This window comes from Chlorocebus sabaeus, chromosome X (genome assembly GCF_047675955.1).
Source record: "Chlorocebus sabaeus isolate Y175 chromosome X, mChlSab1.0.hap1, whole genome shotgun sequence".
Classification (NCBI taxonomy): Eukaryota; Metazoa; Chordata; class Mammalia; order Primates; family Cercopithecidae; genus Chlorocebus; species Chlorocebus sabaeus.
Genome location: NC_132933.1, coordinates 51,804,848 through 51,827,480, shown reverse-complemented (window position 1 = coordinate 51,827,480; position 22,633 = coordinate 51,804,848). Strand labels below are relative to the sequence as shown.

The window sequence follows — 22,633 nt, the reverse complement described above, 5'->3', positions numbered from 1 at the left end:
TGCCTCCTAACAGTTCCAAATTATACATCTTTTATTTTTTTGAGACGGAGTTTTGCTCTTGTTGCCTAGGCTGGAGTGCAATTGGTGCAATCTTAGCTCACTGCAACCTCCGCCTCCTGTGTTCAAGTGATTGTCCTGCCTCAGCCTCCTAAGTAGCTGGGATTACAGGTTCCTGCCACCACATCTGGCTAATTTTTGTATTTTTAGTAGAGACAGGGTTTCACCATGTTGACCAGGATGGTCTAGATCGTCTGACCTCGTGATCTGCCCGACTCAGCCTCCCAAAGTGTTGGGATTACAGGCGTAAGCCACGGCACCTGGCCTATAAATCCTTTTTATTACATTTCAGTCTTAGTGATGTTTATAGCTCTTTGTAGTTAAATATTACACATTTTGATAATTGGGAGAGAATCTCAACAAGGGGGGTGGGTATCTGGATGAGTAAATACATGTTTAATAGTTTTAGTACCAAAGTTTCAACTTTGGAAAATTTTATTCAAGGAATTAGAACTTTTTTTTTTTGAGATGGAGTCTCACTCTGTTGCCCAGGCTGGAATGCAGTGGCATGATCTTGGCTCACTGCAGCCTCCACTTCCCGGGTTCAAGTGATTCTCCTACCTCAGCCTCCTGAGTAGCTGGAACTACAGACGCCACCATACCTGGCTAATTTTTATATTTTTAGTAGGGCTTCACTGTGTTAGCCAGGCTGGTCTCGAAATCCTGACCTCAGGTGATCCGCCTGCCTCAGCCTCCCAAAGCACTGGGATTACAGGCATGAGCCACTGAGCCTGGTGGAAAGGGAGCTTTTGAAGTGAATAGAGAAAAAGGTAGACGGGAAGTAGTAGTTGGCAACAAAATAAACATTTTAAAGTAAGTCTTTAATTGACATCTGCATTGTATTTTCTAGCCGAAGCAAAACAGTGCCTGTGGGATTTATGTGACTTCTTAACCTTGAAGTCCATTCATAGAACCCTAGCTTCCTTTTCACAGGGAGGAGCTGTGTGATGAAGCAGGCAGGATTACAGGCCACTCCTTTACCCAGGGAAGCAACCGCAATGGTATAAGAGCGAGGTCCACCGATCTCCTGCCGGTTTATCATAGCTACAGCCCAGGCTAAGTCTGAGAGAGGTCGTTCCCACACTTCAAAGTTGTCTCCCTGAAAAACCAAGAAAATAAGTGTGATTGCTTAGCAACTAGTGATAAGTGGCCCTGTTAGTTTGGCATTAATTCTTAATGTCAGAACTATCAAGCACTTGTAGGAAAAATTAAAATGATACTATAGCATTATTTTGGAAATAATAGTTCTAGCAAAAAGCTTTATTACTGATAGTAACATCAAGAGCAAGGGAAAAAAATAGATTTAGGCCCAAGACAAACTTGGTACTGGGTATATAAAGCCATCTTAAAATATATACCCTTATTTACCTGTCTAAGCTGGTACCCCTGCTTGCCCAAGGGGTCCTGATTGATGGCAATTACATCCTTATCCTGAAGGAGAGCTTTGGCTTGAGGGCTGATGTGTCGGAGGTCATTAGACATGAATAAAGGAGCAGCCATGATAGCCCAGAGGGCCATCTGAGTTACTTGCTGATTCCAGCTGAGGCCAAAGTTGCCAATCACTAACTGAGACAAAGAATGAAATAATTCAAACAACAGAAGAGGAAGCATTCTTAAAGTTACCTAGATGACCCATATGGAGAAACCACTTTCCACAGCATCCTGCTCTAAGTACTGTCACATAAAGCCTCCTCCCAGGAACTTTACCTTTATTTACCTTGAATGTCAAAATAGGAAACAAGCCTACTTCAGGGTCTTGAACAAGGAGAGCTCAAATTTTTACCATATCTGGGTCATTCCAACCCCCTGGTCCAGCAACATCAACAATTCTCTCCTGGTTAAAAGATGTCCAGTCCAAGATACTCTTTATACTTTTCCAGGAATCATCAATGTCAGCAAAATTTCGCCAGTGATTGCAGTACTGTCGGATTTCTGTATAATTGGGCTGTGAAAATAGATATGACTCTTCTGTTTACTTTCTACTAACATCCTTGTGAGATGAAAACAGTCAAGTTTAAAGGAGGCACTCGTAGCCTTGAGTTTACAGATTGAAGGTCTCCATAAGGAGGTCTAAACCCTTATAATGAATTTTCACTGTAAGAAGTTTGCTTCAGAAGTAGGCCATATAACTTGAAATCCTTTAAAGTTAATTTACTTCTATAATCAGAACTAAAATGATCTTAATGAGTACAATTAAAAGCTGCAAAATTACATAGGACTCCATCAAGCATTAAGAAAACTTAAATCCTAGGCATATAGTTTGTTAATGGAATAAAAAGTTTGTAGAGGCTGGGCGCGGTAGCTCACGCCCAGCACTTTGGGAGGCCGAGGCAGGCGGATCATCTGAGGTCAGGAGTTTGAGAAAAGCCTGGCCAACATGGTGAAACCCTGTCTCTACTAAAAATACAAAAATTAGCCAGATGTGGTAGTGCACACCTGTAATCCCAGCTACTTGGGAGGCTGAGGTTGCAGTGAGCCGACATGGCGCCAGTGCACTCCAGCCTGGGTGACAGAGTGAGACTCTGTCGCAAAAAAAAAAAAAAAAAAAAAAAAAGGTTTGTAGATAGGCAGGTGGGATATCAGGTTTAAGATGCTGAAAAAAAAGACTGTTTTGCAGAGATGAGGGAATAATAGGGATTCATTCCATAAATAACCATTCAACACTTAACCATATGCTAGGGATACAGTCAAAGTCAGACAAGGTCCCTGCCCTCATGAAACTTACACTCTAGTGGGGAGACATGGTAACAAGTCAACAAATACTTCCAAATAGTGCGGAGCTCTGAGAAGGAAATTAAACAGGTTAATGTGATAAAGAATGAATGGACAGAGGGCTATTTTAAAGTAGAGAAGAACTGTCTGCATATGTGGCATTTGGTCTGAGACTTCAATGTTAAGGAGCCCGGCCCTTTAAAAATATTTGGGGAAGAACTGTTTCAGGCAGAAAAAAAGCAAGTGTAAAGGCTCTGGGGCAGCAATAGGCTTGCAGTGTTGAGGGACAGAAAGAAAACCAGTGTAGCCAGGGAAAGAGCCATGACCCCTTGGACATTGGGGAGGCAGGCAAGGGCTGGATCAGTGCGGTTTGGTTTCATTCCAAGTGCAATTGGAAGCCAGTTAAGGGTTTTAAGCAGGGAACTGATGATGCCATTTATATTTTTTATAACTCTGCTAAGTCTCAGGGTTTTTTCTTAAAAAAAAAAAAAACAACTGATATTTACATTTTTAATAAGATAACTCTAGTGCTGCTTGGAAAATAGATGGGGGTTGGGACAGAGTGGAAGCAGAGAGATCAGGCTGTCACAGCAGTCTGGGTGAGAGCCGATAGTAGCTTGGAAGGCCAGGGTGCATGTAGTGGAGATGGAAGAAAGTGGGCTGATTCAGGAGATATTTTAGAGATACTGGTAGAAGGACTGTTGATAGACAGGACATGAATGGTGAAATAAAGGGGAAGACACAAGGATGACTTTCCAGGTGATGGTAGCTTAGACTATAATTATAACAGTGCAGATGGTGAGAAGTGGTTGGAACCTGGGAGAGATGGTAGGATGATATTAAGTAATGTTGGAGTTTAAAGGAGACCTTGGTTTCCTTTGTTGTCAAGTTCTATCTATCAGCACAGTTCTATTGGATTCTGGGCTCACTATCTCACCTTTTGAAAGGGCCACATATAAAGAGGCCACTCACAGGAGTACACAATGCTTCTGCCAGTCCTATTCAGGGCCAAGGACATGTGCTTATAACCTGTATGAGAAAACAATGGGTGAAATAAGGGAAAGAAATGAATTTCCAGCTGGGGTTATATATATATATATATATATATATATATATATATATATATATAATTTTTATTTTTTGAGACGGAGTTCACTCTGTCGTCCAGGCTGGAGTGCAGTGGTGCGATCTTGGCTCACTGCAACCTCTGTTTCCTGGGTTCAAGTGATTCTCCTGTCTCAGCTTCCCAAGTAGCTGGGATTACAGACATGTGCCACCAAACTCAGCTAATTTTTGTATTTTTAGTAGAGACGGGGTTTCACCATGTTGGCCACGGTGGTCTCGAACTCCTGACCTCAAGTGATCCACCTGCCTCAGCCTCCCAAAGTGCTGGGATTACAGGCATGAGCCATCACATCCAGATGGGGCTGTATATTTTAAGAAGAGGCTACCTGGAAGGTTCATGTTTAAACTAGCAGCAGGGACAGGCAGTTGCTCATGCTTAAATTATGTAAAGTACCTCCCAGACTGCTGGGATTGTTCTGAGGAAGTAGTGCAGAGATGGTGTGTATATTGAGGAAAGGCAGGAATGAAGATGCTTCTTTCTTTGTGACCAACTGACAACCTGGACTCTCCTAAATGGTGTTATAGAGAGTTACAATCACTAATTAACTCTTAGAGCCCTCTTGAATTATAAGTGCACAATATTAGCTATGGTTAGGCATGTGTGGATTTTACATGAATTAATTAATTAATTAACTGAAAGAGAAGAGATGGGAGCTCTGGCACATGGAGAATAATTACTTCCAGTATTGTGACAGGGTATTTAAAATTCTGAAGATTGGTTCTTTGGCTCAGCTACCTTGGCCTCAAAGTTCTTTCCTTTGTGGCTAAATCTCTGGAATGAAACATACCATCTGCCAACTTTTCCAAACTGTCACAGTAACAACCATCAAATTTCAGCAGATCTACTCCCCAGTCAGCAAAGGTCTGGGCATCAATGTCATAGTATCCAAAACTCCCAGGGAAGCCTGCGCAGGTTTTATTTCCAACATCTGCATAAATCCCTAGCTTCAGTCCTTTGCTGTGAACCTGAAATGAGAGGGAGGAAAAGAGTCACCATCGTAGAAGCACAATCATGAGGTAGCAGAAAGAGAGAACCATTCCAGGCTGGGGGAAGAGACAAGGTGACTTCACCAGGTATTGGGAGCTTTTTCCCACAAACCCCCAAAATCACCCAGATGAGTTTGTTGGCAGACAAAGAATAAATCCCCCAGTTCTGCTGCGCTAGTTCAAACTATGCGTGTGAGCTATAGCCCAGAACTGAGGAGAAAGCTAGCAGCCATGCTAATCTTCCTGATGGGATCCTGAAAGTTACCTTTTGAGGGCAATGATAGATTTACCTTGGCAAAGACTCTCCTTGACGAAACTTTGGTTAGACTTCTCTGATGAGCCTTCTTTTCGACTAGACCTCCACCTTGGCTTCCTATGTCTGTCCTAGCAAGCCCCCTTAGCAAGAATCCTGCTAAGTTATTACTGCCACCATTGATATCTGATCAATTTCCCTCATTCCCCACCCTTCATGTTTAAGCTCACGGTCTGCCTTTAGCAAGAAGCTCCCTACCCTTGATGTCTTCTTACATATTCCATCCACTGACCCCCTCAATCTGCTCATTGGCTACAAATCTCCACCTGTCTTTATTGTATTTGGAATTGAACTTGGCTCTTTCCTCTACTGTGGTAGTACTGAATAAAATCTGTCTTCATCGGCTGGGCGTGGTGGCTTATGCCTGAAATCCCAGCACTTTGGTAGGCCGAGGTGGGCGGATCACAAGGTCAGGAGTTCAAGACCAGCCTGGCCAATATGGTGAAACCCCGTCTCTACTAAAAATACAAAAATTAGCCGGGCTTGGTGGTGTGCGCCTATAGTCCCAGCTACTTGGGAGACTGAGGCAGGAGAATCACTTGAACCCAAGAGGTGGAGGGTTGCAGTGAGGTGAGATTGTGCCACTGCACTCCAGCCTGGGTGACAGAGCAAGAGTCTGTCAAAAAAAAAAAAAAATCTGTCTTCATCATCTTTTTTTTTTTTTTTTTTTTTTTTTTTTTTTTTTTGGAGACTAGAGTTCAGTGGCCGGATCTCAGCTCACTGCAAGCTCCGCCTCCCGGGTTTACGCCATTCTCCTGCCTCAGCCTCCCGAGCAGCTGGGACTACAGGTGCCCGCCACCTCACCCGGCTAGTTTTTTGTATTTTTTAGTAGAGACGGGGTTTCACCGGGTTAGCCAGGATGGTCTCGATCTCCTGACCTTGTGATCCGCCCGTCTCGGCCTCCCAAAGTGCTGGGATTACAGGCTTGAGCCACCGTGCCCGGCCAATGTCTTCATCATCTTTAACTAGTGTTGGACTCTATTTCTCTTCAATGATCTCCAGAATATTTTCCTTCTATCTTCTAAAATTCTAGTTTATAGTACCATTGCAATAGCTTCCCAAAGGTTATATGGAAATGCATGCACGCTTATGTCAAGAACCAAGTTCCTTTTTCCTCCTAGAGAGTTCAGTCGTTTTAGCAAAAGGAGAACTCCAAGATGGGCCTCAACAGCTATTGCAAAACATTTGTAGGCCGGGCGCAGTGGCTCACGCCTGTAATCCCAGCACTTTGGGAGGTTGAGGCAGGCGGATCACAAGGTCAGGAGATCGAGACCATCTTGGCTAACACAGTGAAACCCCATCTCTACTAAAAATACAAAAAATTAGCTGGGCGTGGTGGCGGGCGCCTGTTGTCCCAGGTACTCGGGAGGCTGAGGCAGGAGAATGGTGTGAACCTGGGAGGCGGAGCTTGTAGTGAGCCGAGATCACGCCACTGCACTCCAGCCTGGGAGACAGAATGAGATTCCGTCTCAAAAAAAAAAACTGTCTGCTGATGGCATGCAAAGTCCACATGATAAGCCTTACAATTCGATGTTCAGATAACAGCCAGCTATTCTACTTTCTAAGTGTCATGAGGGTTGTTTCTTTTTTTTTTCTTTTCTTGTTTTTTTTTTTTTTTTTTTTTTTGAGATGGAGTTTCGCTTTTGTTGCCCAGGCTAGAGTGCAATGGTGCGATATCGGCTCACCGAAACCTCCACCTCCTGGGTTCAAGCGATTCTCCTGCCTCAGCCACCCGAGTAGCTGGGGTTACAGGCGTCCATCACCATGCCCAGCTAATTTTTTGTATTTTTAGTAGAGTCGGGGTTTCACCATGTTGGCCAGGCTGGTCTCGAACTCTTGACCTCAGGTGATCCACCTGTCTCGGCCTCCCAAAGTGCTGGGATTACAGGTATGAGCCACTGCGCCCGGCCATGAGGGCTGTTTCTAAGCAAGCTTCTGTACAGAAGTGCTTACAGTTCTCTGAATGAAAAAGAACATTATCTATAAACTCACATAATTAGCTAGCTGGCGAATCCCATGAGGAAAGCGCTGAGGGTCTGCCTGAAGTCTGCCTTCTAAATCTCTTTGGGGAGCCATCCAACAGTCATCAATGCAGAGGTACTCATAACCTGCATCCTTCCAGCCATCTGAGACCATGAGCTCTGCCATCTCCATGAAGAGCTTCTCACTGAAAGAGAAATTCCAATAATCATTACAATTCATTAAGTGAACACTTAGGTACCTATTAGGCACCTTGTAATTTCACAATTTTTTCCAATCCAGTAATAGTGTGGTAGTAATCACAAGCAATGTAAGGTAAAATGAATTGTTTTTCCAAATTTTCTTTTGTCTCTCTTATCCCCTTAATACTTCTGCCCTAAAACCCCCAAATAAAATAGGAATGAGAAATATATGATGAAATTGAAAAGATTATTAGATCTAAGAAGACAGTTCAGTAAAGTAAGAAGCTACAAAGTTAACATAATCAACAGATATCAACAATAATCCTATTTGGAGAAAAAGATCCCATTCACAAGAACAACTGAACAACCTAAAATGCCTACAGATAAATTTAAGATATGTGCAAGGCCCATATGTTAAAACTATGATGCTTCTAAATAATTTGAATAAATGGACAAATATTATTTTGCTCTTGGATAAGCATACTCAATATTAAAAATAAGTTAATTCTCCCTGCAATCCTTTACATATTTAACAAAATCCTTAACAAAGCCCAAAAGTACTTAGGTTTCTTTTTTATCTTTTTTTTTTTTGAGATGGAGTCTCCCTCTGTCGCCCAGGCTGGAGTGCAGTGGCGCCATCTTGGCTCACTGCAACTTCTGCCTCCCAGGTTCCAGCGATTCTTCTGCCTCAGCCTCCCGAGTAGCTGAGATTACAGGCATGAGACACCACACCTGGCTAATTTTTGTATTTTTAGTAGAGACAGGGTTTTGCCATTTTGGCTAGGCTAGTCTTGAACTCCTGGCCTCAAGTGATCCACCTGCCTCGGACTCCCAAAATGCTGGGATTATAGGTGTGGGCCACCTGCCCAGCTTCCGAAAGGGCTTTTTAAGGAACTTGGCACAACATCACAAAAAGTTCACCTAAAAGATTACATACATGCACATTAATTAAAAGATAAAGGAAGGCTGGGTGCAGTGGCTTACGCCTGTAATAACAGTACTTTGGGATGCCAAGGTGGGCAGATCACTTGAGGCCAGGAGTTCGAGACCAGCTTGGGCAACATGGTGAAACTACCTCTCTACTAAAAATACAAAAATTAGCTGGTTGTGGTGGCGCGCCTGTAATCCCAGCCACTCGGGAGGCTAAGACAGGAGAATTGCTTAAATCCGGGAGGTGGAGTTTGCACTGAACAGAGATCACGCCACTGCACTCCAACCTGGGTGACAGATTGAAACTCCCTCTCAAAAAAAAAAAAAAAAAAAAAAAAAACAAAAAACCTAAGGCCGGGTGCAGTGGCTCACGCCTGTAATCCCAGCACTAGCACTTTGGGAGGCTGAGGTGGGCGGATCACGAGGTCAGGAGATGAAGACCATCCTGGCTAACATGGTGAAACCACATCTGTACTAAAAAATACAAAAAAAAAAAAAAAAAAAAAAAAAATGAGCCAGGCGTGGTGGCGGGCGCCTGTAGTCCCAGCTACTCGGGAGGCTGAGGCAGGAGAATGGGGTGAGCAAGACTCCATCTCAAAAAAAAAAAAAGTGTTATTTACCTAATGTCACAGGGTTAAGTAACAGTGAGGCAGAATTTGAGCCCAGGCTGGGTGCCAGGGTCTTGTCATTAGCCAAACATGACATAAACATGATCCATTTTTTATGGAAAATAATGAAAAAAAGAAATCTGTTTTCATTTATATAGAAAACAATTGCAAGGTTGTATATTAACATTTTAATCATGATTATTTCTGGGTGGTGGAATGGTGGGGGGAAATCTTTATTTTCATTTTGCTCTTCTTTATCTACATTTTTTGCAATGATCATGCATTAGTTTTCTAATCAGATGCAAATACTACTAAAAAAAAATCCGTGACGGGCAAAATTGCCACACATACTGTACCACAGGGTCACATGAAACTTAGAAGGCCAATTTCTTCTGTGAGATCTGACCAACATCCTGACTTTATCTGTAAAGATATTCATAGGAATAACTTATGAACACAGAAATGTACTGTGACTGCCACCTTTTACCAATATCTATCAGTGATTCCTAACCTTTTTAAAGTCACAGAGCCCTTTGAGAATCTGAAGAAAGGTAAATATCCTCTCTCCAGAAAAATACACATATTCATTCAGATTTGTAGGTTTACATTCATTTTCCCATCGATTCCAGGTTAGGGAACATTTGCTCTGTACGCGCAATTGAATGGTCAAGCGCTGTGCTATGTACTTTAAATAGGTTATCTCCTTGAAAGTTCACCTGTGTGAGATAAGAACTATTTTTCAGATCTTTTTTGTCAGCTCCCTGAAATTAAAAGGTTGTAATCCCAATTTACAGATAAGGATTGTGAGGGTCAGACACGTTCAATACCTATCTAATTCAGCCTCAACCCTCACCCAAACGTGTAAATGTATAAAGTTCCTCCATGTCAACCTTCCAGCCTGATGCCACGCTCATAGGCGAGGTGGGAGACATCTCAGCGACCTTAGGGTCTCTCTAACTCTCTCGAGATAGTGCCGAGAAATCCACGACCCCAAAAGGAGAAAAAATGGCACGAATCTTAGTCCCCGATCCCTCCTATCCATCCTAGATGTTCTCACGGTTAGCATCCGGCAGAGGAAGAACAAACGTTCACAAGAAGGGTCTGAATAGAACCGGGCAGGGCTACTTTGGGCACACTGCCTATGGGGTGGCCCTGCTCTGCAAGGAGCAGTGAAAAAGGAGAACCGGGCAGGGAGAGAGAGAAAGAGAGAGGAGAGAAGAGGAAGAGAAAGAGAAAGAGAAGGCGGGGGGGGGGGGGGGGGGGGGGGGGGGAGAGAGAGAGAGAGAGAGAGAGAGAAACAAACAGGGGCTGCTGGCCGGACCCCCATCCCAGGAAAGGTCACACAGAGAAAGTTTAGGGCTAGTCCCGATTCGAGACAGTTTGCTGGGGATAAAAAAGCAGCGCAGAGTCGGGTCGGGAAGCGCTCCCTCGGGCTCAACTGTTCCCGTTGAGACCCTCCAGTTCCCCAAACACACCCAAACACACGGAAAAGCAAAGGGAAGGGAGTACCCAATATCTGATACCTGATGCAGGAATCTGGCTCTTCCTGGCAGTCAAGGTTGCACATGAAGCGCTCCCAGTGCAGCCAGCCCATGGTAGGCGTCCTCGCCAATCCATTGTCCAGTGCTCTGGCCCCAGGGATGTCCCAGGAAACGAGGGCCAGGAAGAGAAGCGCAAGCGCGCAGCCCAGATGCATTTCTGGGTTCCTCAGCTGCATTGTCACAGTGATCAGACAGCATAGATTTCCGCGGGTAACCTAGGCTTTTAAGTTTAACCTCAGGGGAGGACCAATCACCAATTACTTATTAAATAATGACGTTACTGTTTCTCCGGCAACTGGGACGGTTATCCCCAGAGGTAGACCAATAATCAGTCACGTAAGACGTTCCGCTAACCAATCACCCTCTTTCTTTCTTGATATTGACCCGCCCTATTTCCATACCAGAAGGAAGTGCGGCACCTTAGTGATCCCGAGTTTAAGCCGAGAGTTGCTCACGTGACCGAGATCTCACATGACGTAGGCGCTCACGTGATTACTCGCTTACGTGAGCAGAAGTAGTTCTGGTCGTCGTCTACCGTCTCGCTATAGCCGTTTGAGGGAAGAAGGAGGAAAATTACCCGGTATCGTTAGAGGTTGGTGTGTGGGTGGGAACTGGGGACCCAGGGGTGGTGATGATGAAGACCAAAGCGGGGTTCGGGGGCCGCCTCCGCCTCTTTCGTTCTCTGCTTTCCCCTCCCCCCTCGCGCTCTCTTCCCTCCTCCCCCCCATCTCAGTGCCGGGAAGCCGCCTGTGCTGCGCCTGGTGGGGAAATGGTGGACGCTCATGACTGTGTATGTGTTTTTGTATATCTGTCTGTCTGGGCCGGTCTCGGGGGACCCCTAAGGGTGACCGTAAGGCGAAAAAGGTTTGAAAACCACAGCCCTGAGTTAAGAAAAACAGATACTGAAAATAGTGGTCTGAGTGCTGGTCTATCTATTCAGGCACTCAGTCTCCACTGCCTGATTGTCTGTAGGGGGAGGCCCCAAGTGAATTTTATCTGTAGAGTCACATCTAGGCAAATGCGTGCTTGACAAAGGCGCCCAATAAATTACTTTACTGAATTGAGTATTCGAATAATGTTTATTTTTCTGCTGATAACAACAATCTACATACTCAATTTCGAACATTTGAAAAATAACAATATAGTATAAAATTTAAAAATACACGTAATTCACCACCCAGAGACGACTACTCAACCTTATGTCGTTACAGTTTTTTAAAAAATGTGTGTAACACGCATATAAATACACAAATTTTTAACTCACAAAGAGTCCTGGTTCCCACTTGAGCCAGCAGTCCTGATGGCCTTCCCAGGAGACGCAGTAATGAAGTAGAACCTCTCTGCCCCTACAGAAGGGCTCTTAAGGGGTAGAGTGGTGCAGGGAATTAAATGGGACGGGTTATCCCAGGGATAAGGCAAGCAAAAAAAAAAAAAAAAATTGTACAAAATGTAATAAACAGCCTGTAAATCTGTCACTGAGACCTTAGGATGGTTAATAGGAAAACTGTTATCACTGCAGATGCAGTGTGCTAGGCACTTAATATGCAATCAGTAAATGTTAAATCGTTTCCTCAGTGTAGTTTTATGGCGGTTATTACACTTTGTACTTTGTTTCCAAGAGGCCCAATGCTCACAGACCATATCAGATAACCATCCACATTCAAAATTGGACAATTTTATAAAATTTCCTATACCAAATCCCAGAAATGCAAACATTTCAATTTGTTTTATGTTACTTTTTTGCTGAAGTAAAAGTAATTATTTCTGTAGAAATTTAAGACTGCATAAAAAAATTGGAAAAATAACATGGAAAATCCAAAAACCTACCACTCAGAGTAACCACTAATATGTTCTTTCTAACTTAAAAAAAATCCCAGTACAGCAAATTTAAAGAATTAAAACTGTATAGAAGTATATAGGGTAAAAAGCGAAAAGCCTACTTCACTCCCCCTAGCCTTCAGTTCTCTCAAAAACAAGTTTGCTTCCAGATCTTCTTTTATTTATTTACATACGTATATACATGCATGCTAATCTTTTACTATAAGTAGGATCATACTATGTATGTTCTTTCATTTAGTGTATTTTGGAGATCTTTCTGGGTCAAGGCAGATAGATTTTTTTTTAAATGGCTGCATTGCATTCCATTTTAAGGATAAGGTATAATTCATTCAGCCATTCCTCTAATGATGGCTATTTAGGTTTCCAATGTTCTGCCTTTACTAACAGTGCTGCAAGGAACATTCCTAAGTATTTCTGTTGACTAGATTCCTGGAAGGATTCTAGCAGTGTCAAAGGGTATGGGAATATGTATTTTGTACATAGTTGAGATTGTAAAGCAGCTGTGCTCTTGGGTCACTTATAATTATAGCATAAGTAATTTCTCATGTTATTAAATATTTTTGTAACTTTAAAAATTAAATGCATAATATTCCAGTTTTCTTAATAAAGTACTTTTCAAAGAATATATAGCTTCATAAATCTTTGTCTGAATTTCAGATCATCTCCTTAGGGCACATAACTGAAATGTATTTGCTGTCAAAAGGCGTGATACATATTATCAAATTGCTTTCAGGATATAGTGGGATTTATCAAAAAGGAAATAGTTTATATCAATTATCACTCCTCTAGTAGTGTATTATTAGTTTGTGAACTCTGCATAGCACTGATTTACTGTCACCGTTTAATTTCCATTATCTTGATGGGTGAAAAATAATGATTAGTTCTGGTTTTAACTTGCTGGAAGATTGATTAAATTTGAACATTTCCCAGATTGCTCTCCTGTATCCTCCTATACCTGTATTCTCTCATACTTAATCTGTTATCAAGTCCCGCAGATTCCACTTTTTTTGGTATGTGTAGATATAGCTTTTCTCCATTTTACTCCTGTTGCCTTAGGCGATTCCTTTAACGTATATTTAAGAGACAAGTTCTAACTAATCTCCCTAGTTCACCTCTGAGTACCACACTGTTGCCGGGGTGATCTGTCTGAAAGAGTTTTGGTGAAGTCACCCCACATACTCCCCGGTTTAAAAGTCTTAAAAGGTGCTTAGTGTATATAGTGTGTATATACTTCTATACAGTTTTAATTCTGTAAATTTGCTGCATTGGGATTTTTTTTAAGTTAGAACATATTAGTGGTTACTCTGAGTGGTAGGTTTATGGATTTTCCATGTTATTTTTCCAATTTTTTTATGCAGTCTTAACTAAGCACTGCATAAAAGTCTTTGGGATCTGATCTATGCCTTGCCAGCCTTTTCTCTTGCTTTTCCCTCTCCTATTTGTGCTTTATCATAATTTTAAAAAATCGTTTATGGATCCCTGGGCAGGTTAGTCTGTTTCATTTAACCATTTGACCTCCAACCAATAGAACTGATAACTAGTCCCTCCTTGATACTATGCTTATACCCCACCCAGAGGGTCATGGCAAGTATAATGTATATTTGTATTGACATCTTTAATAATGATATTTGGTGCTCCTGTAGGATCATAAGCCCTTTCTGGGCTTATTGATTCTTGTATGCCAGAGCTGAGTATTGGACATGGCAACTAAAAAATATTTCTAAAATGAATGTGTGAATTTCCAATAATGTCTTTTTTTCATTTATCTCTGAAGCCCAAATAGTTCCCTGATTTTATTGATTTGCATACATTTGTATATAAGGAGATTATATAAAGAACTTATATAACCTGTGTTTTGTTTGTGTTTTAATGTTTTAATTGTTTAATCTTTTGATCTAGTGAAGTTTTTTATGTGTGTATATTCAGATATAGCCATCTTTTATTTGTTGACTTATCCCACTGATTTGTTGCTGTTAATTAATTAATTAATTTATTTTTTGAGACTTAGTTTCGCTCTGGTGGCCCATGCTGGATGGAGTGCAGTGGCGTGATCTCGGCTCACCTCCACCTCCTGGGTACATAAAAGTGGTTTTCCTGCCTCAGCCTCCCGAGTAGCTGGGATTACAGGGGCCTGCCACCACGCCCAGCCAATTTTTTGTATTTTTAGTAGAGACAGGGTTTCACCATGTTGGCCAGGCTGGTCTCTGACCTCTAGGTGGTACACCCGCCTGACCTCAGGTGGTGGTACTACTGACCTCAGGTGGTACACCCGCCTCAGCCTCCCAAAGTGCTGGGATTACAGGCGTGAGCCACCACACCCGGCCGATTGCTATTAATTTTTAATGGTATCCAACATGTAATAGGCATTGAATAAATAACTTAAAAAATGAATGAGTTAAAAATTTGGTGAACTCTTTGTTTATACAGACATCTTACAGAAAAGCTGTCAGCATAGTTGAATTTTCTATTAATAGTTTGCTTTTTTATCTTACTATATCACGGGCATTTTTCCATGACAGTAGTCTTCTAATTTTTTTTTTCAGCTACACTAAAATTGCATTGAGCCAAACTTGCCACCAAGAGCCCAACAGTCACCATGATGCTGAGCACGGAAGGCAGGGAGGGGTTCGTGGTGAAGGTCAGGGGCCTACCCTGGTCCTGCTCAGCCGATGAAGTGATGCGCTTCTTCTCTGATTGCAAGATCCAAAATGGCACATCAGGTATTCGTTTCATCTACACCAGAGAAGGCAGACCAAGTGGTGAAGCATTTGTTGAACTTGAATCTGAAGAGGAAGTGAAATTGGCTTTGAAGAAGGACAGAGAAACCATGGGACACAGATACGTTGAAGTATTCAAGTCTAACAGTGTTGAAATGGATTGGGTGTTGAAGCATACAGGTCCGAATAGCCCTGATACTGCCAACGATGGCTTCGTCCGCCTTAGAGGACTCCCATTTGGCTGTAGCAAGGAAGAGATTGTTCAGTTCTTTTCAGGGTTGGAAATTGTGCCAAATGGGATGACACTGCCAGTGGACTTTCAGGGGCGAAGCACAGGGGAAGCCTTTGTGCAGTTTGCTTCGCAGGAGATAGCTGAGAAGGCCTTAAAGAAACACAAGGAAAGAATAGGGCACAGGTACATTGAGATCTTCAAGAGTAGCCGAGCTGAAGTTCGAACCCACTATGATCCCCCTCGAAAGCTCATGGCTATGCAGCGGCCAGGTCCCTATGATAGGCCGGGGGCTGGCAGAGGGTATAATAGCATTGGCAGAGGAGCTGGGTTTGAAAGGATGAGGCGTGGTGCCTACGGTGGAGGGTATGGAGGCTATGATGACTATGGTGGCTATAATGATGGATATGGCTTTGGGTCTGATAGATTTGGAAGAGACCTCAATTACTGTTTTTCAGGAATGTCTGATCATAGATATGGAGATGGTGGGTCCAGTTTCCAGAGCACCACAGGGCACTGTGTACACATGAGGGGGTTACCTTACAGAGCCACTGAGAATGATATTTATAATTTCTTCTCACCTCTTAATCCCATGAGAGTACATATTGAAATTGGACCCGATGGCAGAGTTACTGGTGAGGCAGATGTTGAATTTGCTACTCATGAAGATGCTGTGGCAGCTATGGCAAAAGACAAAGCTAATATGCAACACAGATATGTGGAGCTCTTCTTAAATTCTACTGCAGGAACAAGTGGGGGTGCTTACGATCACAGCTATGTAGAACTTTTTTTGAATTCTACAGCAGGGGCAAGTGGTGGGGCTTATGGTAGCCAAATGATGGGAGGGATGGGCTTATCCAACCAGTCTAGTTATGGAGGTCCTGCTAGCCAGCAGCTGAGTGGTGGTTATGGAGGTGGTTATGGTGGTCAGAGCAGTATGAGTGGATATGACCAAGTTCTGCAGGAAAACTCCAGTGACTATCAGTCAAACCTTGCTTAGGTAGAGAAGGAGCACCAAACAGCTACTCCATATATAAAAGCTGTACATTTGTGGGAGTTGAATAGAATGGGAGGGATGTCTAGTATATCCAGTATGATTGGTAAATGGGAAATATAATTGATTCTGATCACTCTTGGTCAGCTTCTCTTTCTTTATCTTTCTTTCTCCTTTTTTAAGAAAACGAGTTAAGTTTAACAGTTTTGCATTACAGGCTTGTGATTCATGCTTACTGTAAAGTGGAAGTTGAGATTATTTTAAAACTTCAAGCTCAGTAATTTTGAACACTGAAACATTCATCTAGGACATAATAACAAAGTTCAGTATTGACCATAACTGTTAAAACAATTTTTAGCTTTCCTCAAGTTAGTTATGTTGTAGGAGTATACCTAAGCAGTAAGCGTATTTAGGTTAATGCAGTTTCACTTATGTTAAATGTTGCTCTTATACCACAAATACATTGAAAACTTCGGATGCATGTTGAGAAACATGCTTTTCTGTAAAACTCAAATATAGGAGCTGTGTCTACGATTCAAAGTGAAAACATTTGGCATGTTTGTTAATTCTAGCTTTTTGGTTTAATATCCTGTAAGGCACGTGAGTGTACACTTTTTTTTTTTTTTTTTTTTTTTTGAAGGATACGGGACAATTTTAAGATGTAATACCAATACTTTAGAAGTTTGGTCGTGTTGTTTGTATGAAATTCTGAGGCTTTGGTTTAAATCTTTCCTTGTATTGTGATTTCCATTTAGATGTATTGTACTAAGTGAAACTTGTTAAATAAATCTTCCTTTTAAAAACTGGAAAAAATCTTGTGCTGATTGATTTTTATTATGTTCTGTCATATGGGCATGCTGATTGACTTTATAATTCCCTCAAAATTAAAATTTTTAATTTTAAAATTATAAACTATATTTAGCATCTTTATATGTTCATTGTTGCATATATCATTAATTATTTCTAAGATATATCCCCAGAAATGGGATTGCTGAGTCAAAGATATACTCATTTTTAAGGCTTCTGATTTGTGTTACCAGCAAGATTCTGGTACTTTATCTTTTTACCTGGAGTGTGTGCTTTATTTTCCCCCTTATGCCCTCCTTATTGATGCGCATTATTCTTTGTGATCTTTGCCAGTCTGTTAGTTGAGAAATGATATCTCATTGCAATTTTAATTCGTATTTTTTTGATTAATATTAAAGTTGAACATTTTCTTCTTTTATAAAAAAACTTACCATGTCTACAGGACTATTGAGCTACTTTTGGAGCCGCTTACCAAGCTAGTATTCTCTAAAATCTAAAGAAGTGAAAGTGAATAAATAATCCTTTGTATTTCATCACAAACTAGAAGGCACCTTTGTATGTTAAAAAAGAAGTAGGCTTACAATTATGTGTCAAAAACAAAACATAAAAAAGAAGCAGGCTTATGTTAAGGAAATAAATTGTCTCCTCCATGAATTCATTAGGAGATTCTCTAAACACTCTCAGGTGTATTTTAGGGCATCTAAAGCTTATCTTAAACCAGCGTTCTCAAACTTTTCATGTGCATCAGAATCATCTGCAGGGGTGGTTTAAACATTCATTTCTAGGCCCCATCCCTAGAGTTTACAGTTCAGTAGTTTTGGGATGTTGCTTGAGAATGTGCTGATACTGCTGGTCTCAAGACCACGTTTTGAGACCCATCACAGTTCCCCAAACAACTTTAAGGAGCAGCTTCCTTTATGATCCCTGATTGCCTCCCCTTTGTTCCCATAACAAGTAGTTTAAGTTTTCTATTAAAGTCCAAACCACATGTTTACAACACCTCGCACCTCTCACGAGGATTCTGAGCACCTGTGGCATTGTGTTCTGATGTCTTAGATTTTTGTCTGGATCACAGTGGTCATTAACAATTCCACCCCTCAATGACATTAAGACCCCGATGTCCCTCTGATCAGTACCAACTGTACCTTGAACTACAGATCTCTTTGTAGTTTCACTGACCCCTTGGGAACTGTATTGCTATACTTGGGCTGTTCAGAGCTTGGGGCCCAGAGAAATGAGATGGGAGGCAAATACCAAGTTGGTATTACCTGACTCCATTTCATTCAGGAAATGAAAATCAATTCTGGAAAATCATTCAAGCTGAAGATGCAGTGGGACGTGATTGAGATTCTTTGATGACTTCTAATTTTTATCACAGCTTTCAGGAGAGCAAGAAATCCATTTTGACTCCTATCATGTTGAGCCAGTCCTTGTCCAGGAAGCCTTTTTCAAAGGGTAAACAAGTAGGTGTTTTTGCCTTCCCAGGCTACTTAGTTAATTTTCCAGAAGTTTCTCTAAGTCTGAGCAAAGATTCTCAAGTTAGCCACTAGATGGCACCAAATCCCAGGAGACTGGAGGGCTCCTTGTGATCTTAAATGTTCACTTACTCTTCTTCGCTGGATAAGAAAATTCAGAAGGGCCCTGGGGAGCAAAGGAGAGAACCTGGAGAAGGTCAGTGGTCAGCACTAGAGGTTCCAAAGGGACAGCAGTATAGCTGGTGTGCACACGCGTGCACACACACCACCACACATGCTCCAACACTCACATCTAACACTACTACCCAGGAAAGTGCTGGGAGGTAGAGTGGGCAGCCCACCCACAACACCCCCCAAACACTGAGTCAGAGGATTTATTTTCAACTGCGTGTGTGAGCTATTTGGCAGGATCAGGCAGAAAATTTGCAGCCACAATTATCACGGCCTAAGAGTATCGGATGGCTTGTGCCAGTGGTTCTCTGTGTGGTGCCCAATCAGTAACAGCATGAACCTCCACCTTGTGAGATATGCAGATTCTTTTTTGCCCCCCCGCCCCACCCCCTTTCCCCCAACGACTGAATCAGAAACTGGGGGTGGAGCCCAACAAGCTGTGTTTTGTTTTTTGTGTTTTTCTGAGACAGGGTCTCGCTCTGTTGCCCAGGCTGGAGTGCGGTGGTGCGATCTCGGCTCACTGCAGCCTTGAATTCCAGGCTCAAGCGATATTCCCACCTCAGCCTCTCGAGTGGCTGGGACTACAGGTGAGTACCACCAAGCCCAGTTATTTTTAAAATGATTTTTATAGAGACGGGATCTTACTATGTTGCCTAGGCTGGTCTCGAACTCCTAGGCTCAAGAGATCCTCCTGCCTCGACCTCTCAAAGTGCTGGGATTACAGGTGTGAACCTCTGTCCGGCCAATAAGCTGTGTTTTAACAAGTGCTCAGGGTGGTTCTGCTGCAGGGAACTACTGGCTGATGGATACATGGATTCCGTTACCCACCCATTCATTGATTCCTGCATTCACTCATCCAACCCTAAAGGAAGTAACCAAAACAAAGACAATTCCATGTGTAAGCATGACATATCTTCTCTGCCTTCTCTACCCAGCAAAGTGATATGAAAATGCATTGTGAACGTGTTTATAAATCAAGCTCCTTTTCCATCAGGTAGAATTCCTAGCGCTGTCAGCTAAAATGATTTCTTCAAGATGGGCCTCCAGGGCTATTGCAAAACAGCTGCTGATGGAAGGAAATTCCACTTGCTGTGCCTTATACCAGGCCGGGAGTGTCACAAGAGCCCTTTACAAGCTGCTCCCACACTGACCAAAATTGTCTTCTCATGAGTGCAAAGCAGGCAAGTCCAAGGGGCGCAGGTTAGCATGGTGCAGGGCTCCTCTGGGAATGTGAGGGGTTATCGTCGCAGGGGAGTGTCAACTAACTGGGCTGGTGGTGCAGGGGTAGAAGAATTTACCAAGACAGTTGTAGGTAAAGAAAGGCAGATTTATTAGAGAAAGTAGGAAAATACATTTCGAGAAGGCAACGGGTAGCCTGCAAGAGAGGAGCCAACTGCAAAGAAACAAAGGCTTGCTGGAGATTTTACAGGATGGTTTTTGGGCTGATTGAGAAAGCCAAGGCAGTAGGGAGCTAACTTGCATTCTTCTGTCAGCTGGGGTGTTTGATAAATTGAGGCGTTTGATAGTGAGCAGGAAGTTTGTGAGTTATGTATGTTATCTGTGCAGGAAGCCGCATGTCCTGGGCTATAAAGAAAAGCAGACCTATAGCTTATCTGCTTCCTCTTTTTGTTTACATGTTCTGGACCATGAAGAAAGACAAATTTGTAGCTTATTTGCTTTCTCTCTTTGCCTTCCCCTGCTCCAGCCAGCCTGACTTCTTTTTTCTAATTAGGACTCCACAGTTATGTTGTCCCTGTGCCTGCAGCCTGTGAATGGACGCCCCACCACCTCTGTCACAGCAGTGGTCAGCATAGATAAATGCACAGAACACACATTGCTCTGGCCCTCTGAGAAGAGAATGTTAGGCTTCTGAAAGAAGAGATAAGTACTGAGAGATAACATCTAAGAATCAAAATAATATATTCAGTATTTATTTTCTGAACCACTGACCTATCCTAATGCTCTGACCGATACATTCTTTACAACATCTACCCGTACATTCCAAGGACCCTTTTTCCAGGGCCCTTTTTCTCCCTCCATCCCTCTTCCTGCTCCCCCTCTTTTGCACAGGGCATGTTTCACATATACAAGATGTCTTTACGTGTCATCCCACTTTAGAGATGAGGAAATTGAGTCTCAGGGAGGGTAAACATCAACTTTGTCTTGGGGAAAGGGCAGGAAGCTGGAGGAGAGGAGGAAATGAGCTCTGGCGAAGGACAGAGGACATGGCTGGGATCCTTATGGGGTGGTGTAAGGGTACCCGTGCCCCAGGATCTGTGGGGTGAGGGTGGCGGTGACCAGTGCTAGGACCAGCTCCTCCTCTCTCGCTCCCAAGCCCACAAGAAGGCGGGGAGAAAGGGTGAGGTAGGGGGCTTCGGGAAAGCGGAGAGACTTTGGAAAAAATCCATCCCTCCTCCCCGGCGGCTTTCTGGAGACCCTCACACAGCGCCCCCCGCCCCGCCCCGCCCCAGTACATTTCCTTTCAGGGAAAGGCACAGGGAAGAGGCTGCCGGGAAATGGCGGCCGCGGCCGGGCTGGGGCTTCAGCGGGAGGCAGCAGAGGGGAAGTGGCCAGCGCGGCGAATAACGGAAGGTGGCGAAGGAGAGGAAGAGGGGTCGGGTGTCCGCGGAGCTCCGAGAGGGAAGACAATCGCTTTGCCAAACATGGCAGGGCATCTGGAAAGGCCTGGGAACCTCACCCGCCCTCCCTCCCAGGCCCTTCGGGCTCTTTTCGGTCTCACTGGGAGGAGGGGGAGGGCGGTAGGTGGGGACCGGGAGCAGGCCTAGTCCTGCGACAGGAGAAGGGAAGGAAGGGCCGGCCCCAGCTGTGTCCCCCTTGCGTCTGACCTGTGCCGGGCGCCAGGGCTCCGAGTGATCTCGGGCCGGGCCCCGGGGGAGTCCAGCTTCTCGCGCCAGGGGCGTTCTCAGCCCCAGGGCAGTCCAGGGAGTAGGTGGAAGGGGGCATGCAGCCACCTGGCCGGGGCAGGGGGAGCTGCGGGGAGCCGTTTTTTCCCTACGCAGAGCCCCTTGCTTGACACACAGTAGGCACTCAATACATGTTTATTTTCAGTTGAGTGTTGCTTCAACTTTTATGGCTTGCGATAAGTCCTTATCCTTCTGTTCTAGAACTCGCATTGCTTGCTGGATCAAGGACAGACAGCTCACCGACCATGACAGCACCATATTGGAACTTCAGAAAGTTCTGAAAACATGTTGGTTCGTTCGTTGGAGTATTTTTCAACTCAAATTCCTTTTCCTTTTTTTTTTTGCGCACTTTTTCCTCTGCAGAAAAACCTTAAAATGTTCTACCTTTTCCTTGAAACCTCCGCCCACTCCTTAGTTCACATTGATTTGTCTTTAAATGTTTTTGAGCAAATAATCAGAAATGCACAATTAGTGCCTGGTGGTTCTCAAATTATTTCACGCGTGGTAGTTTTGATTTTTGCTTTTCCAGTGAGGCTGTACCTTTCATCCACAGGCAAATATGATGGCTTTCAAAAGCAGCTATGGGGTGGGAACTGGGAGTGGCTGCAAATGGGCATGGAGCGTCTTTTAGAGATAACGAAAATGTGGTGATCGTTTGCACAACTCTATAAATTACTAAAAACTATTGAATTTGCAATTGAAAAGGAGGAGAACTTTCTGAAATATAAATTATAGCTCAAGCTCTTAAAATGCCTATGGAATAATAAGTAAAGAGTAGTGGGGATATGATCTATTTTGTGGGGAGACTAGCAGCAAAGTAAGACATAAAGATAAAGAAACATACACTGGCCTGAGAAAGTAACAAAGACTCTCTCTTTGAGCAAACTTTGGACAGGCTCCTCTGAGCCTTCTTTTCAACTATGCCTTGTCCTTGGGCCCTGTCCTCAGCCTGCCTAACCCAGTTTTAGCAAGAATCCTGCTAAGTAATTCCCCCACCCTTGATACCTGATCACCTTGTCCTGCCTTGGGCAAGAATCCTGTT

At 43.2% G+C, this 22,633-nt stretch overlaps 2 protein-coding genes and 1 long non-coding RNA gene across 4 annotated transcripts; 2 read left to right on the top strand and 1 right to left on the bottom strand.

The window, feature by feature from the left end:
* Positions 1-859: 859 nt before the first annotated feature.
* Positions 860-10,703, bottom strand: GLA (galactosidase alpha). The gene is made up of 7 exons (XM_007992295.3): positions 10,418-10,703; positions 7,187-7,361; positions 4,683-4,860; positions 3,707-3,798; positions 1,841-2,002; positions 1,426-1,623; positions 860-1,156 (listed from the first exon to the last, which is right to left on the bottom strand). Exons 1-7 carry the CDS (start codon positions 10,609-10,611, stop codon positions 866-868), a joined length of 1,290 nt encoding a protein of 429 aa, XP_007990486.1. The 5' UTR covers positions 10,612-10,703; the 3' UTR covers positions 860-865.
* A 203-nt stretch (positions 10,704-10,906) lies between these two features.
* Positions 10,907-17,027, top strand: HNRNPH2 (heterogeneous nuclear ribonucleoprotein H2). 2 transcript variants are annotated; one of them, XM_007992294.3, is made up of 2 exons: positions 10,907-11,015; positions 14,818-17,027. In XM_007992294.3, exon 2 carries the CDS (start codon positions 14,871-14,873, stop codon positions 16,218-16,220), a length of 1,350 nt encoding a protein of 449 aa, XP_007990485.2. In that variant the 5' UTR covers positions 10,907-11,015; positions 14,818-14,870; the 3' UTR covers positions 16,221-17,027. The 2 variants fall into 2 exon arrangements, with proteins under 2 accessions (XP_007990485.2, XP_007990484.2); XM_007992293.3 differs by having other exon boundaries at positions 10,918-11,027.
* Positions 17,028-19,295: 2,268 nt separating this feature from the next.
* On the top strand, positions 19,296-22,062 carry LOC103232364 (uncharacterized). Its single transcript, XR_497135.3, has 2 exons — positions 19,296-21,259; positions 21,793-22,062. It is a non-coding gene; the product is annotated as an uncharacterized lncRNA (long non-coding RNA).
* The last annotated feature ends 571 nt before the right edge of the window (positions 22,063-22,633 follow it).